Source organism: Ruditapes philippinarum, unplaced genomic scaffold (genome assembly GCF_026571515.1).
Source record: "Ruditapes philippinarum isolate M1 unplaced genomic scaffold, ASM2657151v2 ctg8284_1_1_1_1, whole genome shotgun sequence".
Taxonomy (NCBI): Eukaryota; Metazoa; Mollusca; class Bivalvia; order Venerida; family Veneridae; genus Ruditapes; species Ruditapes philippinarum.
This window is the reverse complement of record NW_026853316.1, coordinates 26,448-39,821: the sequence shown is the minus strand read 5'-3', so window position 1 is coordinate 39,821 and position 13,374 is coordinate 26,448. Positions and strand designations below refer to the sequence as shown.

The following is a 13,374-nucleotide window of genomic DNA, read 5'->3' as shown; positions in this document are numbered from 1 at the left end:
TAATGCTATTACAAACAATAATATAAAAATAAACAATCATCTGAATGTAGATGTTAAATGTAAATACTGAAAATATCAGTTTTAGACACGAGAAAGTTGCATCAGGGATCAAATTTATCTTTCCCTTTAATGTGTCTAATGTCAAGACTATATTAATTGCAAAAACAAACTCCACCTCAACAACCTTTGATTTTTTTGTTTTTAAGTTTATGCCAAGAAAGTGAGGGGATTGTGATGCACTAAAGACAACAAACAGGCAACTTTGAAGAAGTTAGATAAACTTCAAAATGCTGAATAGCAAGAATAAGAGCAAGGCACTCTTTTTTTCTATAGTAGAGTAATTTTTCTGATGTTCATTAAACTTTTTAGAAAAGTAACACACAGGATGATCAACACCAATTGTTGTCTTCTTGGATCAATACACTTCCAGCACCTATATCACTAGCATCTACAGCTAACTTAAAGTTTTTATTAAAAAATCTGGTGCCAAGAGAACTGGTGCACTCTTAAGTATGGCTTTAAGGCTGTCAAATGCCATTTGACACTTGTCATTCCAAATGAATTTGTTTCTTTTCTTTAACAAATTTGTCAATGGTTCTGCAATAACCGAAAAATTATTTACAAAATTTACGGATAATACCCTGCCATACCAAGAAATCGCATCAGTTGTCTTTTACAAGTTGGCACAGGAAATTCAGAGATAGCTTTGACCTTAGCTTCTATTGGTTTTACTTTACCCTGTCCCACTACATGTTCTAAAAATGTTAAAATTGCATGACAAAATTCACTTTTTTGCAAGATTAACTGTCAATTTAGCATCACTAAGTCGGTCGAAGAATGCTCTTATAGTTGTGAGATGTTCCTCCCATTCATCAGAGTAGATGATTGCGTCATCAATGTATGCGTCACATCCGTGTAGACCAGATATTACCATGTTTAATAAGCCTCTGAAAAGTTGCTGGTGAAGTTTTTCATACCAATGGCATGACTTTATATTGATAAAAGCCGTCTGGTGTTACAAAGGCTGATATTTCTTTAGCTCTATCAGTAAGTGGAACTTGCCAGAATCCTTTTAGAAGATCAAACTTTGTCACATACTTTGCTTTTCCAATTTTGTCAATACAGTCATCAATTCTTGGTATAGAAATGAATCAGGTTTTGTTAGCAGAGTTCACTTTACGGTAATCTGTACACCATTGCTATATGTTCCATTTTGATTTCGGTACAAGAATACATGGAGAGCTGTAACTGCTTTGACTTGGTTCAAAATAAAGGCATTATCCAATAAATACTGAACTTCTTTGTCTTAGGTATTTTGTTTTACAGGATTCGTTCTATATGGATGTTGTTTTATTTTTGTTCAGAGTTTTCAAGAAATGACGGCATGATGTATTTTATCAGTCCGTGGTGGGAATATCAGGAAATAAATGTTCATATTCATTAATAAGCTGTTTCAGTTCATCTGCGTTTCGACGGTTCCTAAATGAGCAAGTTTTTCATCCAGTATTTTTCAGAATATCAGAGTTTTCAAAAGCTTTGCTGAACGCAGGATCAGACTTTTCAAAATTTTCACACCTATTAGATTCAATTGAACATTGATTTTGTGGAACAGAGTTTACAAAAGATATAGGTTTACTAATTTTGACTATCTCTATCAAAATATTCTTTTAACAATATTTATGTGACACATTTGTTTTTTGCTTTCGCCTCCCAGGAGTATTAATAATATAGTTAAGGTCACTGACTTTCTTTTCAATAGTATAAGGACCAAAGTATCTTGCCTGTAATGGTTTTCCAGGTATAGGTAAAAGAGCAAGTACTCTATCACCAGGGGTTTAAAAAAACTTCTTTCCTGAGCATTCTCATCATATCTTGAATTTTCATTTTACTTTGTGTTGATTTTAAATTAAACCCTAGCTAACTTACATGCATTAGTCAACCTATTACGAAAATCTGATACATACTGAAAGCAAATTTTTAAGATATGTCATCTTCAGAAAGGAATTTCTCTTTTATAAGTTTTAAGGGTCCTCTGACAGTTGTGGACCAAATACTAATTCAAAAGGGCTTGAAGCCAAGAGATTCCTGAACAGATTCTCCTACAGCAAATAACAATAAATGGATGCCTTCATCCCAGTCTTTTTTCCGTGTCAAAAACAATATGACCTAATCATATTTTTCAGAGTCTGGTGAAATCTTTCTAATGCACCTTGACTTTCAGGATGATAGGCTGAAGAACCTATTATTGAGTAATTCCTAACTCATGCATGACCTGCTGGAAAATACCAGACATAAAATTTTTGACCCTTGATCAGAACTGTACTGATTTAGGTAAAACCAACAAAAGTGAATAATTTCACAAGAGCCTTAACAATAGTTTTTGGCTTTAATATTCCTTAAAGGAAAAGCGCGTAGAAGCACACATAATAGTTTAATCAAGTAAAACTGAGAACCTGATTTAGTTTTTGGTAATGGACCTACACAGTCAATAATAACTCTACTAAAAGGTTCATCAAATGCAGGAATAGGCTGTAAATGAGCTTTAGGTTTTGTCCTGGTTAGGTTTTTCCAACCATCTGACAAGTATGACAAGATTTACAGTACCTAGATACATCTGCTTTAAAGGCCAGGTCAAATAAAAATGATTGAGAATTTTATGGTAGGTTTTTATTAACACCTAAATGACCTGCCATGGGTTTTTCATGAGCCAAGCTTAATATTTCCTGGCGATATGATTTAGGACCACAATTTGGTGATTAACTTTGTCCACTCCTCTTCAGCAGGGACATTTGGCGGTCGCAATTTTTATCATTAAAATCCCCATTCTTTTCATAATAACAAACAGGGACTTGTAAAGCTTCATCTTCACTAAAGGCCTTTTGAAAAAGGACTGAAATTCTCAGGATCATTTTGTTGTTCCTGGATAAGCTGTGACCTTGACAGCGTGTCATGACCTTGATCTTTAGATCTTGGTGTAGAAAAGTCAGATATTTGAAAAATCTGTCTGAGTTTTCAGGCAGAGTAGGAGTGAGAGAAAAATTCATTTCCATTATCAAAAGACTGACCTATAAAAGTATCAGCTTAAGTCAATATCTGAACAATAAATTATCTTCTTGAATGGCCTTCTTAGCCATAGCTCGAGTAACTGCACATGAAGGGTAAGGTCAGGAATTTCCTGCTCAATGGGGTCAGGTATCTGATCCACACAAGGAGTGTCAGTTACAAGTGGATTAACCACTACCTTATCTCCAAGCTAAGTCATTACCTTTAGCAATAAATGAACACCTTTAAAGGGTAAGAAAGATCTTATACCTACAGCCACCGGGGCCCAGTTTTTTCCAAATCTGAGGACAAATAAATATTATGGAGAGGGACATTAGAAAAACCACACTCTACACCCTGAATAAGGACACTAGATCCAGAAGAAGTCTTCTCAGAAAAAGGCAGTGTATCTGCTAAAATAAGAGATTGAGAAGCTCCTGTGTCTCTTAAAATTGTAATAGGAGTAGGTGGGCAAGTATCACCGATAAGTGACACGGAACCGTCCGAAAGGAATGGTTCATAAATCTCCATTATAGAATCAGACTTGGGTTCTTTGACCTTCAAAAATTGCATTGTTATCAATACAAACGACTGAGGTTCAGACCTTGAAGTGGTAAGACCTGTGGGTTTGGCCTTCATCACGTTGTTGTTGCCTCCTTTTTAAGGTAAAGCAATCAGAAATAAGATGTCCAGTTTTCTTGCAATATTTTTGGGCATGTAGGAACGAGATAAGGGGGGGGACTATGACCTTTATGTTCATCCAGATGACTTTGGTTTGGGGAGTATTTGACTGACTAGATAAGCCAGATAAATTACCAGAACAGAACTTGGAATTAAAATATGAGGGTGTGGACTTCCCTTTATTTAAAAATGAGACTTTGTGGGTTAAAGAATATCATCAGCTAGACGGGCAGCTTCTTCTAAAGTTTCTACCTGTTTTTTTCATCTAAGAAAAGATTTTAACATCAGAGTGAATACAACTTTTTTAAACTCTTCAACTAACATGAGCTGTCTGAGCTTTTCATGATTTTTTATTTATTTTTTTAGATAGACACCACCGAATCAAAAAGTTGTTCTTTTTCCCTTGCAAATTCGACATGGGTTTTGAACAATTTCTTTCTTAGAATTTCTGAATTTTTGCCTGTAGGCCTCTGGTACTAACTCATAACCTTTCAGAATTAATTCTTTTACATTATCATAATTAGAGCTTTTTGTCAACCAGTAAGTTGTGTATAGATTTCACGAGCTTTAAAAAGTTATGACGCTCTGTAAAAAGTAATGTCCAGTGCTCTCTTGGCCATTTTAAATTTTTCAGCAACCTTTTCAAAATGAAGAAAAATACTTATCAACTTCTTTTTCTTGGAAAGGTGGAACAAGCCTAATATTTTTAGTGACATCAAATTTTGAATTTATTCTATGTTCAAACTGATTTTTGCTCTCTCTTTGATTTCTAATTCTCTCATTTTTAACTGAAATTCTCTCTCTTCTCTTTCTTTTTTCAAACTGCCTTTCCCTTTCTTTTTTTCCCTTTCTTTTTCTAACAGTCTTTCTTCCCTTTCTTTTTCTAAGTGTAACTGCCTTTCTTCCCTTTCTTTTTCTAAACTGTAACTGCCTTTCTTCCCTTTCTTTTCCTAACTGTAAACTGCCTTTCTTCCCTTTCTTTTTCTAACTGTAACTGCCTTTCTTCCCTTTCCTTTTCTAATTTCATTTTTTCTAGTTCAAATTTAAATTGAAGTTCAAAGCTTTTTTTATCGTTAATTTCTGGGTTGTTTCAACAATCAGAGAAAGTGCATCTTGTCCAAAAATATCTTCATCCACAAAATAATGAAATCAGAAGATTTTTAATTTCTTGTTTACGCATTGAATACTTAATTTCTGATAAATTATACTTTTTTTGCAGATCGAGCAAATCAGTTTTCTTAGCCAAAATCTAATACCTCCTGGGAAGGTTCAGCTACAAACTTTTCTAAATTAAAAGACATGACTGCTTGTTGCTGGTTTTAAACTCAGAAAGTGATGTGTTTCAAAAATTTTCAAAATGAAAGGTACACTTAATAGAACAACTATGATATCAACTCAGATGAGTAAATACGGTAATAATAAAATGTAAAATAAACAGTAATAATTTTCAATATTGTAGCCAAAAAGAAATATTCAAATCCCGGACGAGCCCCCAATTTCTGTTACGAGCCAGGCGTAACGAGAAAGAAAAGCCAGCAACAAACTTGGTAAAAATAACAAATTTATTACAGAAAAATTATTAAAGAAAAATAAAATAACAAATTATGTTAACAAATACCTGAAGTCCAAATGAAAATGAAAAATTACAAATGTCTAGTCTGATCCTGGAATGATCCTTTTTAATAGCACAGTTAATCCAAGTTAAATCCAAGAACACTTTAGAATAAATTCCCCACAATAAAATCCACGAGAATAATTTATTTTTAAAATCCAAGCTCCAATAATTCACTTAATATCCAAGTTGAATAATACTCCAAATATATATTGATTTCTTAAAAGGTAACTGATGACTTAATAGATCACTGATGAATTAAAAGGTAAAAGAAAAGAAAAATATGCCGTAAATATATATAAACTATGAACATTCCAGAATAGTCTATTATGTTTCTAGTGTAATCATAATCTAGCACTTTCAACAATAAAGAACAGTCCGGAAGTTTCTAACTAAATATAATGCATGAGTTTATCTACAACAATTAAGAAAGTTCTAGTACATACATGTAGTTTATGTTCTAAAAATAGAACAATGATAATATTGGAAATACCAACTGGTCAGATACAAACTATATACATGTAATATGTTGCATACATAACAACTGTATTTTATTGCACTGTTGAAATATAACAATGGAAGCGATAGGGCTGGGTGAATTGGCAGTTTATTACAAAAGGTATGACTTAGTCTATTTAAATTTCAATATTAAAGCATGTTAATGATAAAACAAAATGGTGATCTAATTTCAAAATCATGGTATTTGGTCATCATCATTTAACTGATGCTTATTAATTAACGACCAACTAATGTCTTATGACTAGTATTAATGTTTTTTTCTTTCTAATAATTGTTGCACTGTTTGATTTGACAAATTATGCTCTATATATGATGATGTACTATGGACTATAGAGTAATAAAGGTTCTGCTATGTTCTGCCCCGCATCATTGTTGTACTTTGTACGTTTTTCACACGTATAGAGATTTCGTATAAGTGGCATTTGCGTCGTGACAATTGCTAGATGAATAGAAATAGGTCGGTAAAATTTGACATGTTTATAGATTGCCCAGAGTAACTGCTCAAAACATATATGGTCTGTTGACAATTATACCAGAGGGTATCTAAAATATTCATATAAAATCATGTTGTGAAACTGGTAATTAAATTCATATTGTCATTATTATTGCATGATTAAAGTGATTACAGCTATTGAAGGTTTTTTTAAAGTTTATCCATTCAGACAAGCCCGGTATTGGAAATTTGCAATTATGGTGCGTTTTACTAGCTCACCTGATATGAGCACAAAGTGTCCAGAGCTAAGCTTTTGTGTTGGTAATGTGTCCGTCGTTCGTCGTTGTCCACAATATTTTTTAACAACATCACCTCCTTAACTACTGGTAGATTTTGACCAAACTTTGAAAGGCCACGCACTGGGGATCACTTAATTTATAGTTATGTAATCTGGATAAAAATGATATCTCATTACTGGATTTATTTAACCTTTCCTAGCGGTGTATCTCAGGTGAGGTATCAAGGGCCATTATGACCCTCTTGTCAATTTTTATCAACTGAACGACTGCAGACATGCGCATTGATTTGTTGGTAATTTTGCTGGTTAGTTGATAGTTTGCGCCAGGGCAACATGAAGAAATATTGCTTTAATATCGGTTTACTTCTTTTTCATGGCCTTGTTTTACCTATAGACAGTCGTAACATAATGTTTACAAAGTTTACAATGCATACCGATTTGGAAGGGTTTACTTGTCCGGCAATGAATAAAGATTTTGAAGAAGAGAAGTTGAATGTAATGCAGTGTTTGCTAGTTTGTGCTGATAGCTCGTCGTGTTTTGGCGTATTCCACGACGAAGCTGATATGCACTGTGTAGGGTGCAATGACACATTTCTTACCAATTCATCGGCTCCATCTCGGGACGGAATGCAGTACTTTAAACGTCAAGGTAAGTAAGTTTTAGATATATTTTAGTTACTTAGTGTAAGGCAAAATTGCAAGGCAGAATAAGTTTGATAATCCTAGATCATGTAGTTGTTTTTATATAAATTGTATTAATGGCGACATCTATACGTGACAAAATAGAAATTGTTCATTGTTAGGTGGTTCTAGCTATCCTCTTCTTGAATATTGTTTAACCAACCTCCCAAGCTTTAAGCATGTTTTAATTATATAGTTTTGGACGACCTTTTAGGTTTCCTTTTTCATCTATATCGATGCATTTTAAAATGGTTTTCGTCATGTTTTAAAATGAATATTTGATACAGGAAAAATTTCAAGACAGACAATATCATCTCTTTCGGTCATACAAAGTAGACAGGAGAAGATAAAATGTTCCGAGTAAAAATGTTCCGAGTAAAAATGTTCCGAGTAAATCATTCTCAGAATGGATAATAATGATACATGCACTACATAGATAAGCAGAGTTTACTGGGGCGTTATAATACTTTTATAAAACGTTTATTTCAATACTCAAATAAAATGTTTATGTTACTAAGATTGTCATTTTTATATTTCCAAAAAAAAAACAACAACAAAAAACGAGATTCCCTAAGTGGTCTTAAATTCAATCTACTTTTCATTACTGGCTAAGGAAAAAAAGAAGATCAATTCATATCTATCGTACCAGACTATTAAACATAAGTATATATTTTTCATATTTTAAATATATCATTCTAATTAGCATATATGGAACGGTTTAAAACCCTTCTTCAATCAACCATTCGTAAACTGTAACTTCTGTTGTGAGCATATTCGATTTAACCAGATACATAATTATGTTAGGGGGCAGGGGACCTAAAAATGAACAATTTTGTATTTCAGTGTGACCAGAAACACAATTCCAAATATTTCAAAATCTGTTTCACATGCAGATAACCAGTTGCACAGCATTATTCAATGATATATGACATACATTGAAGAAAATAATAGTTTGCATGCATTGCTCCTTCAAAAAATGCCTGACAGCAATTTATATTTACCCCCACCCAGCCAAAATCACACCAAAAATATACCAATATGGGCAATCTTCATGAAGGTGCAGCATACTCCAGAATCCGCCCGATTCCTTTGAAAATATCAGTAACATGCAGTGCAAGCTATGGCATTTTCAGAAATGACCAATAAAGTGTCTGTCATACGTTTAGATTTTTCACAAAATTTATCTGAAATTTCTAACTTGTTTGGCGCCAACTGTCAAAGCTTGATTTTTAACTTTTTCACCTCCATTCGGAGAGTCAGAAATACATATAAAGCTACCAAAATGCTTAGTTTCGGGTAAAAACCCAAAAATACTTCTCATTTCCTACACACAAACAAGAAAGAATTACAATGACAGAGAAATATCAGAAGTTATCAGTACATTCAAAACACCATGTCTGAGTTATTAAAAAATTTGACCGGGGCCATCATTCGAATATGTCCCCTGCCCCCTTATCTATGTCTCTGTTTTAAAAATATCTTCTTTAATCAACCAATCGTAGACTGCGCATTTCGTTCATCAACCGTGCGTAAACTGTTACTTCCGTTCTGTGCATTTTCCTTCAAAACATATGATCTTCAATTCTGTTCGTTTCAAATCAACCATCTATTAACAGTTATTTCCGTTGTGCGCCTTCCGTTAAAAACAAACATGTAGTTTATTTTACACAAATGCACAGAATTTGTGCAATAATAACTTACTTTGTCTTATATTATTGTTTTGATCTGCTAAATATATTTATACATATGTTACCGTAGAATATCTTTCAAAAGATGAAATAAAAAAGAGCGAAATAATAGCAATTCATATTCGCTATTTGCATGTCAATATAATGAAGGTGGTTTTGGTATTCGAGATGTATATGTTTCATTTCAGCGTACATGCTTGTAACTGAAGAGAAATCATGGCCAAATGCAAGAGTAAGCATCGCTTTTTTAACTTTAAATTCTTAAACGATTACTTAATCATGATCCTTTGTAGGACTATTTCATGGCTGGCTATATAATTTAGAATTAATGTATAGATTTTTCAGTTTCAATCCGTTTTACAAAAATATAGTTGCCATTGCCTAGATTTTTTGAAATATTGTTTTAATATAATCTTTGTTTGTATGGCGCAAACACGTGTTTTACCTTAGATTTGAGAACTCACAACCAGAGTTTTGTCTTGATGACCCAAATGAAGGTGATTATATGATGTGGTTGGGGTTCCGTTTCCGTGGTCGAGCTGTTAGGGTCTCTATCTTCAAATAGCTTGTGAGAAAGCAATGCAGAAATAATGCACTGAGAGACACCTAAGGTTTTCCTTGAAAACTGCAACACAAGACATTTTAGTGTCTGGGCGGCTTGAAGCAACGTTACGACCCCCGCCCTTTCAGAAAAACCAACAACAACAAAACATCAACAACAACAAAAATAACGTATACAGTTTACCGATTTGTAACCCTTAACCTGAATGGAGCTGTCCCTCTTTTTAATTGGGACTACTCCCCCCTTAGAGTTCAATGTCGGAATTTAAAAAGGAGTAACTACCTTTCTAGTATAGAGCCAGGTCAGTATGTACGCATGCGAAGGATAGCACAGCTTGATTCTGGTGGTAAAGGTTTATCACCAAGTCGTCAAACAGGCTTAAGACTAATTTCAATACATAAACAGAACAAGGCATTCTTTAATTGCTAATATATATTAAATGTATACACATATTTCAGTTAGTTTTGTGGTTGTTGTAGTTTTTCCTGATCGCCTTGCAATACATGTAATAATAATAACGGCCTCGTGTTTATAAGTTTGCAGCTAAGGTTAAACGTTTAATTTTCATGGCAAATATTTGTTTCATTCGAAGAACGTATCTTTTAACATTCTAAGAACTACGGGTGCTGATAAACATTTACACGTTTTAACTCAAATATGCCAAGCAATGAATGTCACGAACTACTTCATCAAATTCATTTAGAGGTCTTATCTGTTTAATATGTTTTAATACCCCCCCCCCCCTCTTTAACAAATCAGATATTCAGTATTGGCAATGCTATTAGCATATCGACATGATCAATGTATAAAATATTAATATAACACTGACAGTAATTAATTAAAATTTCATACCAGTAATGATTTTTATGACATTGTTTTCCAGTTACACTGTCAGACATTAGGGGGACATTTAGCAGACATTACTTCAGAAGAAGAAGAAATATATATTGAGGACCAAATACTCGGCAGTGGTGAATTCTTTTAATATCATATCATATTTGAGTCGCGTCACGACAAAACCAACGTAATGCGTTTGCGACCAGCATGGATCCAGACCAGCCTGCGCATCCGCGCAGTCTGATCAGGATCCATGCTGTTCGCTTACAAACACTATTACAAGTAGAGAAACTGATAGCGAACAGCATGGATCTTGATAACAAGATCTGAACTTAAAGTAATCTCTAAATGCCGTCGCATATATATAGTAGTGTTGGCTCGACTTAAAGACCAAAACAAAGAATTATATTTACTGTTCTAAATAGTTATAAGTCTAAATCATTTTTTAATGTATCGCGTTCAGTCTTGTTCTAGAGTATCGCGTCCACATTTGTCTTAAAATATCGTGTTTATTTTCATTCTTATGTATCGTGCCCATCCTTTTCTCATCGCATTTATAAATATATGTTCTAATTTATCGTGTATATTCCCATCCCAGTCATTTTCTATTGCATCGCGTTTATATCTGTTCTAATTTATCGTGTATATTCCCATCCCAGTCATTTTTATTGCATCGCGTTTATATCTGTTCTAATTTATCGTGTATATTCCCATCCCAGTCATTTTTATTGCATCGCGTTTATATCTGTTCTAATTTATCGTGTATATTCCCATCCCAGTCATTTTTATTGCATCGCGTTTATATCTGTTCTAATTTATCGTGTATATTCCCAATCCAGTCATTTTCTATTGTATCGCGTTTATATCTGTTCTAATTTATCGTGTATATTCCCATTCTGGTGTATTTTCTTTTATTGCCCGTCACTTTTTTGTAATGGTAACTTCCCATACCTTTTTCAGGTAACAAACATCTAACATGCTCTATTAAGTATTTTTTATACATTATAAAATTCATTGTTGCTCTTTGTAAAGATATAAAACTTTATTTGTTTTGGAGGCAATATGTGCCATTCATAAAAACTCTTTTACTAGTTTTTAACAAAGATTTTTAAAATGTTCCAGTTATATTATTTCAGACTATACTAGTGACACTTGGATAGGAGCATCGCGCAAAACACTTGGAGGAATATATTATTGGGAAGACGGGACACTCCTCACTGACCATTACGTAAAATGGGGACAGGATCAACCATGGGACAACCGGGACGAGAAGTGTGCAGCGTTGTCTTGGATGCGTGAAATGACGTGGACTTGGCATGATTATTATTGTCAATATTTATTTCGCAGCTTATGTGAATTTGAGTAGTGTAAGAAAGTCTCAAGTTTACTTATGTACGTTTACTAAAAAGTGTTCTCGAAAATTGACGCTTAGACCACACTGAATTTGTTTTTTATTCCTTCTTCATTATCATATTCTAGTGCTTGTGGGTTTGCTACATTCACCGTATGTATTATTTATAGTGACACGGTTGGACAGGAAGAAATAAATCCGTATTTAATATTGTGATCTATATAAAGCAATTACTTTATGTTTGAAAAATTATAGCCTCATATTTTATTTTCCTTCTTGCTAAAACACACTACATCTGTACATATGCATGTAGGATGATTTGCATGTGTTTAAGGTAACTACAACTAAAACTTAAAGCCAAAAAAAGGAGCATTCTTACATGACTCAGCTGGGGCAATTTAACATAAAGATATCCCAACGAAAATTAAGAAATGTACTCAGAAATATACCTGAAATCGTATTTTGTGCTATTATTCTGTCGGTTTGATTGAAAAGCGTTTAAGTGAAAAAATCCAGTTAGAATAATTTTTATGGAAAAACAAAATGAGCGAATGATTTGAAATTTGCACACAAGTTAAGGGTCTAGACCTATATCAAATGGAACATTAATTTCGAAATAAATATTTCCAGTCACGTAATGTCAAACATCCTCAGTGGAGTCACTTTGATGTTGTTACGTTATCAATTCAATGTAATATTCACGAGCTGTTCTCACTTTGAGAATTATAAATATTTTACTTGTTTGAATTAACAATGCATCGTCGCCAGGTAATAATCAGTTATTGGAATGCTATTAAATCGATTTGCTTTCAAAGCCCTGAATGCCTCTGAATGCCACACAATAAGTGAAATTTTACAAAATACATCAGTTCCTGAACTGTTTTGCCATGCTGATTCTTCAGAAGAAATAAATAAACGAAATAAATTCTATATACTATAGATTTCGATCATGTTGCACTTGCAGCAAAAGCTTATATTGTATAGACTGACCCAGACTATGCAATAACAGCCTTCCGCTTTGTTTAAATTGTCAACGAAGGTGCTCCCTAGTTCAATATCTAAACGTAATGGGTTTGCGACCAGCATGGATCCAGACCAGCCTGCGCGTCCGCACAGTCTGATCAGGATCCATGCTGTAAAATATAAAATCTCGTTAGAACGTAAGGTGTAATTACTATAATAATTTTTTCTCTGACTTTGGAGGCATAAATGTTTTAAAAAGTGCTATTAGTATTTCAAATGAGAGCTGAAACAGAGCTCGCGTGTAGTTATTGTGCTTTGCATCTATGTGCGGTAAAGTGACATTATACCCATCCTAGTGTAAATGGTGAGTCAAAATAACTTGCCATTATAATTTTTGTTCAATGTTATATTCTACTTTACAAAAATAAATCCGCATTGCCGACGGAAATTTCTATAAATATTGTTCAAAATGTATCGGTAACGTTTAATGTCTAAAAAAAGGTGAGGCAGTCACTTTAGAAGTTTGGTAGTTTTTAGATTTAATCTAATACATTCCTCATTATCAATTATTAGTTATTCAACATTTTAGCAAACATAATCATAATTTCTAACTCAACTCGACAGCGAAAATACGTGCACTTTAAACTCCTGATGATAACTTCATTTAGTAACTGCTCTTAAAATTACAAATCCCTGAACCACTTGCA

General features: G+C 33.5%; 1 protein-coding gene across 1 annotated transcript; it reads left to right on the top strand.

Annotated features, from left to right (window-relative positions):
• Positions 1–6,846: 6,846 nt before the first annotated feature.
• LOC132736479 (lactose-binding lectin l-2-like) lies at positions 6,847–11,973 on the top strand. Its single transcript, XM_060723622.1, has 4 exons — positions 6,847–7,234; positions 9,143–9,186; positions 10,400–10,487; positions 11,490–11,973. Exons 1-4 carry the CDS (start codon positions 6,919–6,921, stop codon positions 11,717–11,719), a joined length of 678 nt encoding a protein of 225 aa, XP_060579605.1. The 5' UTR covers positions 6,847–6,918; the 3' UTR covers positions 11,720–11,973.
• Positions 11,974–13,374: the final 1,401 nt, after the last annotated feature.

Bases quoted from the DNA above. Each gene is read 5' to 3' on its own strand.
- LOC132736479 (XM_060723622.1), top strand. From the start codon at position 6,919: ATGAAGAAATATTGCTTTAATATCGGTTTACTTCTTTTTCATGGCCTT. The intron at 7,235-9,142 runs GTAAGTAAGTTT...GTTTCATTTCAG, and splicing joins GCAGTACTTTAAACGTCAAG to CGTACATGCTTGTAACTGAA. The intron at 10,488-11,489 runs GTGAATTCTTTT...ATATTATTTCAG, and splicing joins GGACCAAATACTCGGCAGTG to ACTATACTAGTGACACTTGG.